Source organism: Antrostomus carolinensis, unplaced genomic scaffold (genome assembly GCF_000700745.2).
Source record: "Antrostomus carolinensis isolate BGI_N321 unplaced genomic scaffold, ASM70074v2 scaffold21308, whole genome shotgun sequence".
NCBI classification, from domain to species: domain Eukaryota; kingdom Metazoa; phylum Chordata; class Aves; order Caprimulgiformes; family Caprimulgidae; genus Antrostomus; species Antrostomus carolinensis.
This window is the reverse complement of record NW_010335281.1, coordinates 1-5882: the sequence shown is the minus strand read 5'-3', so window position 1 is coordinate 5882 and position 5882 is coordinate 1. Positions and strand designations below refer to the sequence as shown.

At 52.4% G+C, this 5882-nt stretch overlaps 1 protein-coding gene across 1 annotated transcript; it reads right to left on the bottom strand.

The window, feature by feature from the left end:
• Window positions 1-3114: 3114 nt before the first annotated feature.
• Window positions 3115-5093, bottom strand: LOC104530031 (sterol regulatory element-binding protein 2-like). Its single transcript, XM_010174502.1, has 3 exons — window positions 4960-5093; window positions 3947-4058; window positions 3115-3335 (listed from the first exon to the last, which is right to left on the bottom strand). Exons 2-3 carry the CDS (start codon window positions 4026-4028, stop codon window positions 3115-3117), a joined length of 303 nt encoding a protein of 100 aa, XP_010172804.1. The 5' UTR covers window positions 4029-4058; window positions 4960-5093.
• Between the last annotated feature and the right edge of the window lie 789 nt (window positions 5094-5882).

Genomic DNA, 5882 nt, shown 5'->3' with positions numbered 1-5882 from the left:
ATGCCTGCCTCCCAAAGGCCGGTTTCCACATTTGCACGTTAGTGGGCAACTGCTTCACACTTCTTTGGAGGGATGCAATAGGAAAGGCAGAGAGAAAGAGGTCAAACCGTTCCTCACATGTCCCTGATCCACCTCCACCTCTTGGAAAGCCACAGGTGATCAACACCTGCCAAGTCAAACTGCTCTGAACAGTGAAGGCAATAGAGCCAGGAGACTTGCACCCTGAGGCAGTGCCTCCCAGTCCCTGCAGGAGCTCAGAAGCTGTTGAGCAGCTGAAGGGGAGACATCTGAAGACAAGTTCTGAGACTGGGATTTAGTAAAATAAAAAACTGTTTCTAAAAATTTTCTGCATGAACAAAAAGGCACCAGAGAAGCATTCACCCTTCATGCCAAGTGCAGGGCGCTGCGCATCCACCTCCACCACCACCTGGTGCCAAATGACCAGGGACCCCCTAGCCTCCTATGGGGCTGCCACAAACCCAAGCCCCTGCCAAAAATCACAGGCAGCTCTGATCACAGGCAGGAGATGCATGAAGTGGAAAGGAAGGGAAATCTGCTGCATCGTTCCCTACATTTTTGTAAAGCCACAAACACTCCTATAAAAAACCTGTATAAAAACTGTAGATAAATTTGCCAGGCAGCACTGGCCCCAAGCAATACTCCCAGAGCACCTCTGTGAGTTGGGTCCAGGGGGCTTCAGTTTCCTGACACACAGCTCAAGGAAAGTCAGTGCCTTACCCCTCTCTCAGGAATGGCCCCAGACCCCAGCAGCCCCACAGGACAAGGCCTGAGCAGATCCCTTGCCCTCCCCAGAGGTTTCTTTCTGTAGAGGTCCTTGGGAAGAGAACAAGATGCCCCTGAGGACAGACGAGAGTTGGTATGTGAACTATTACAGGAGCTTGACCCCTTCAAACTGATGAGCCCAGATGTTATCCACTCAAGGGCGTTAAGAGAGCTGGTTGTTGTTGCGATGTCACTCTCCATAATCGTTGAGAAGTCACAGAGGTTGGGGGACATTCCAGAAAACTGGAAGAGTAATGTCATCCCCATCTACAAGAAGGGCTCAAAGGAGGATCCAGGAAACTACAGGCCCACCAGTCTTAACTTCAATCCCTGGGAAAGTTACAGAACGAATCCTTCTGAAGGCTATCACAAGTCAAATGAAGCACGTGATAGAGAAAAGCCAGCATGGATTGACCAAGGGCAAATTGTGCTTCACGAACCTGATCACCTTCTACGGCAAAGTAACCTGCTTGGTTGATGTGAGACGAGCAGTGGATGTTGTCTGCCTGGATTTCTCCAAGGCTTTCAATACTGTTCCCCACAGCCTCCTCCTGGAGAAACTGATATGTTATGGTCTAGACAAGTGGTCCATGTGGTGGGTGGGGAACGCGCTGACAGGCTGCACCCAGAGGGTGGTGGTAAATAGCTCTTTTTCAAACTGGCAACCTGTCACAAGTGGGATCCCTCAGGGATCAATATTGGGCCTAGCGCTGTTTAGTATCTTCATAAGTGATCTGGATGATGGGATCAAGTGTACCCTGACAAAATTTGCTGATGATACCAAAACAGACACTTCACAAGGGAGAGCCAACCGGTAGGAAGACCTGGATAAGCTTGAAGAGTGGGCTAACAAAAATCTTACAAAGTTCAATGATGACAAATGTAAGGTCTTGCACCTGGGAAAACATAATCCTGGAGCGCAGCACAGACTGGGATCTACCTGTCTGGAGAGCAGCTCTGTGGAAAGGGACCTGGGTGTCCTGGTAGACAACAACTCAGTATGAGTGAACAGTGTGCTGCAGCAGCAAAGAAAGCCAACAGGATGCTGGATTGCATCAACAAGGGCATCACCAGCAGAGATAAAGTAGTCATCATCCCACTCTACTCAGCACTTGTCAGGCCACACCTGGAACACTGCGTTCAGTTTTAGTCCCCACTATACAAAAAAGATGTGGACAAGCTGGAGAGGGTCCGATCAGTATGAGTGAACAGTGTGCTGCAGCAGCAAAGAAAGCCAACAGGATGCTGGATTGCATCAACAAGGGCATCACCAGCAGAGATAAAGTAGTCATCATCCCACTCTACTCAGCACTTGTCAGGCCACACCTGGAACACTGCGTTCAGTTTTAGTCCCCACTATACAAAAAAGATGTGGACAAGCTGGAGAGGGTCCGAAGAAGGGCCATGAAAATGATCAAAGGACTGGGAAGCCTGCCATATGAGGAAAGGCTGAGAGAATTTGGTTTGTTGCCCAAAAGAAGTTGTGGATGCCCCCTCCCTGGAAGTGTTGAAGGCCAGGCTGGATGAGGCTTTGGGCAACCTGGTCTAGTGGAAGGTGTCCCTGCTCATAGCAGGGGGGTTGGAACTAGATGATCTTTATGATCCTTTCCAATCCAAACCATTCTATGAGTTTATGATTGTTCAGCCTTAAGAAGAGAAGGCTCATCACCATGTTCCAGTACTTAAAGGGTAGCTACACAGAAGATGGAGACTCTGCTTTTACAAGGAATCACATGGAAAAGAGGGGGAATGGGTACAAGTTACTCCTGGGGAAGGTTCCAACTGGACACAACAGGAAAATTTTTCACAATTAGAACAGTCAGTCATTGGAGGAATCTCCCCAGGGAAGTGGTAGATTCCCCAACACTGGACACTTAGAAGATTCAGCTGGACAGGGTGCTGGGCCACCTTGTCTAGACTGCAACCGTGTCAAGAAAGGTTGGACCAGATGATCCTTGAGGTCCCCTCCAACCTGGTATTCTACGATTCTATGCCTTGGGCTTGCGGACTTCTCCCCTGAGCAGGGATAGGGCCTCCAGGTTGGGGCAGCACTTCCCAACAGCCCCAGGCACAGTCGCAAAACTCATAACTAGACAGATTTCTGCTGCAGCACCTGAGAACAAGCAAGGAGGCTAATAAAGCTGAACCTGGGGCAAGTTAAAAAGAAAAACAAAACCAAACAATCGGCAAAATCAAACCCCCCCTCCCTCTCCCACTGGCACAGCCCTAACCTAGTACTTTTTTTTTTTTTCTTTTTTTTTAGCTCCGGAAGAGAAGTCCAGGCTGATGGTCGACCACGCTGTCTTTGCACAAGGCAGCCCCATGCTGACGTTAGGAGGCAGCAATGGCCGTGCCCCCACTCAGCTTGACGATCATCTGCTGGCAGTCATTGCAGGAGCGCTTGTCCCCCACCTTCTCCAGGGTGCGGGCAGCCTCAGCCAGCAGGACAGCTCGCTGGCCTGGGGAGGAGAGGAAGGAGAGAGGGAGATGGCGGCAGGCCAACAGGATGGCGGTGGCTCGCTCCCTCTGGCCTGGCAGGGCGTCCAGTTCACCTATGCACAAGAGAAGAGAGAAAGCTCACGATGAAGCTATCACCAGCATGACAAAACCCTGCCTGCGGGCCTTCAACTGGCACCAGTGAGCACAGGCATCTCTGTCTGGCATTCCCCATCCATGCCAAGAGTGGCAGGCACCATGCAGACCCTCAAGCAGCTTCTTTAGGCTAGCAGTGGAGAACAGCCTGAGCTGGAGTCAGGCAGGAATTGCCAATCCTCTCTTCTACAAAGATGGTCCCTTTCACTTCACTTCCTAGGGCTCATCCCAGCACCGCCATGCGCATCTGCCCATTCCCTTAAACCCCCAAGGGATTTTATAGCTAGCACCGTGCCTCTTGGCTCTCCCCTTCAGGATTCCTGGCTTCTGCACAAAGGTAAATGTTTTTCCAGCCTGTTCACCAACACCTCCAGCCCAGGGCTGGCAGCTCACGTTAGCCAGCTTGTAGAGAGCATGGCAGAAGTATCACCACAAGCCATAGGCTAACAGGAGCACATTATCCTGAGCCTCAGACGTGGAGAAGACACTGCAGGTTGCAGCTGTGTCCCCCAGCTTGCCCAAGCCTGCCCCTCCCAGCCCCACAGGCAGTGGGTTGCTGCCTGGGCCTGACCTTGCTTGCTGCTCTGGGGCGTGCGTCGCCTCAAGCTGTGCTCCAGCAGCTGGTGGGTGCGGGTAGGACTGGCACCTGCCATCAGGCGCACGGTGGCCTCATGGAGGAAGACCTGGAAGGCAAAGCAGGAGGGAGGGGTGAGAGGCAGGCTGGCATGGGGGTGATGCTGCAGCTGAACTCACGTCATCCTTCAGCCACCGTATTTCAAGAGTGGAGCCCTGATGCCTTGACAACAACAGAGACCCACTTCCCTGCTCCTCTCTGATCTTCCCACCTGTCTCTGGAGAATTTGCAGGTTAGTGCAACCATGAAGAAGGGAAAAAGCTTTTCACACATAACTGTGAGTGGCCTGGAAAGAGGAAGTAATGAGAGCAGGGAACAGGGTGGAAATGGGAGAGCAAACTCTGGAACTGTGGCCTAGACAGGTATCTCACCCCAGGCCGCCAGTGCAGCACTCTGCTAACAGCATCACACTTTGAAGTTCAGAGTTTGGACAATACCAGGACAACTGTCCAAGTATTAGACTACACTTTCTCTACACAGGTGTAAAACTAGATAGACTGAAGAGATCTGAAGGGAGCAAAAATCCCCAGAGAAGCACCTGGTGCTCTACAGGTGCAGAAGGCATCTGACCCCCCAGCTACCTGCAGAACCAACATGGACAAGGAGCCTCCTTTCACACTCCTGGAGGGACTGACCTGGTCTGAAGCCATGTTAAGCAACAGGATGCCACGGTATCTGCCTGGTAATACAGCCATGCTGATTGTTTTCTAGGTAGAAATTAAGGTGGACACCTCCCCACATGCATCAGACTCACATGGGAGCCCTCCTATCACCCACCAAGAGAAAATATGGAGGCTGCTGGTGGCAGACCATCCCATGCCCGGTGTCCACCCCACTCAAGCCCATGCACATCCTATGTTTCCAGGGGCTGCAGCATCCCTGTCACCCCCAGCCTGGGAAGTGCTATAGTTAAGCTGGAGGCGGTGCAGGCAGGGGAGGCAAGTCATCACCTTGCGATAGGCGGGCCTGAAGCCATGGGCCAGCTTGCGCAGACTGCCGAGGTCACGCTGGAAACCTGTCAGCTCAGGGGCCGAGGCGTGGTAGGTCTCACCCAGGGCCTGGCTGGCGTTTGCCTGCTTCTGCCACAGGCTGGTGCGGAGAGAGAGCAGCAAGTCACAGGCCAGCAGCTGGATCATCTGTAAGAGCCAGGGGGCCCGGGCACACACGCTTGTTAACACAGACCACAGGGGAGTAACAGGCCATCTGCTACACACCTGCTGACACAGCCCACGGGAGGGCAGCCGCAGCACCTCCTGCCCACCCCGGGGGCTCCCGGACCTCCCACCACAATGCACCAAAGGAAGCAGGACTTTGCCTTTCACAGAATCACAGAATGGTCAGAGTTGGCAGGGACCTCTGGAGATCATCTAGTCCAAACCCTGTGACAAAGCAGGTTCACCAGATCACATCCAGGTGGGTTTTGAACATCTCCAGAGAAGGAGACTCCACAACATCTCTTCTCTCTCTGGGCAGCCTGTCCCAGTGCTAGAATTTTTTTCTTCATCTTCAGATGGAACTTCCTGTGTTCCAGTTTATGCCCTTGCCCCTTGTCCTGTCACTGAGCACCACTGAAAAGAGTCTGGCCCCATCCTCCTGACACCCACCCTTTAGGTATTTATAAGCACTGATAAGATCCCCTCTCAGTCTTCTCTTCTCCAGGCTAAACAGACACAGGTCTCAGCCTTTCCTCATAACAGAGATGCTCCAGTCCCCTCATCATCTTTGGAGCTCTCCACTGGAGGGTATATTGCACCAGCAACACCCCAGTCTTCTGCAAGGGCTTTCCTGCCCAAACAGCAGCACTAACTAGCGCCGCAACTAACTAGCCACTTCTGGCTAGTTAGAGCAAGTGCAGAGTCCTTCACCTGGGAAG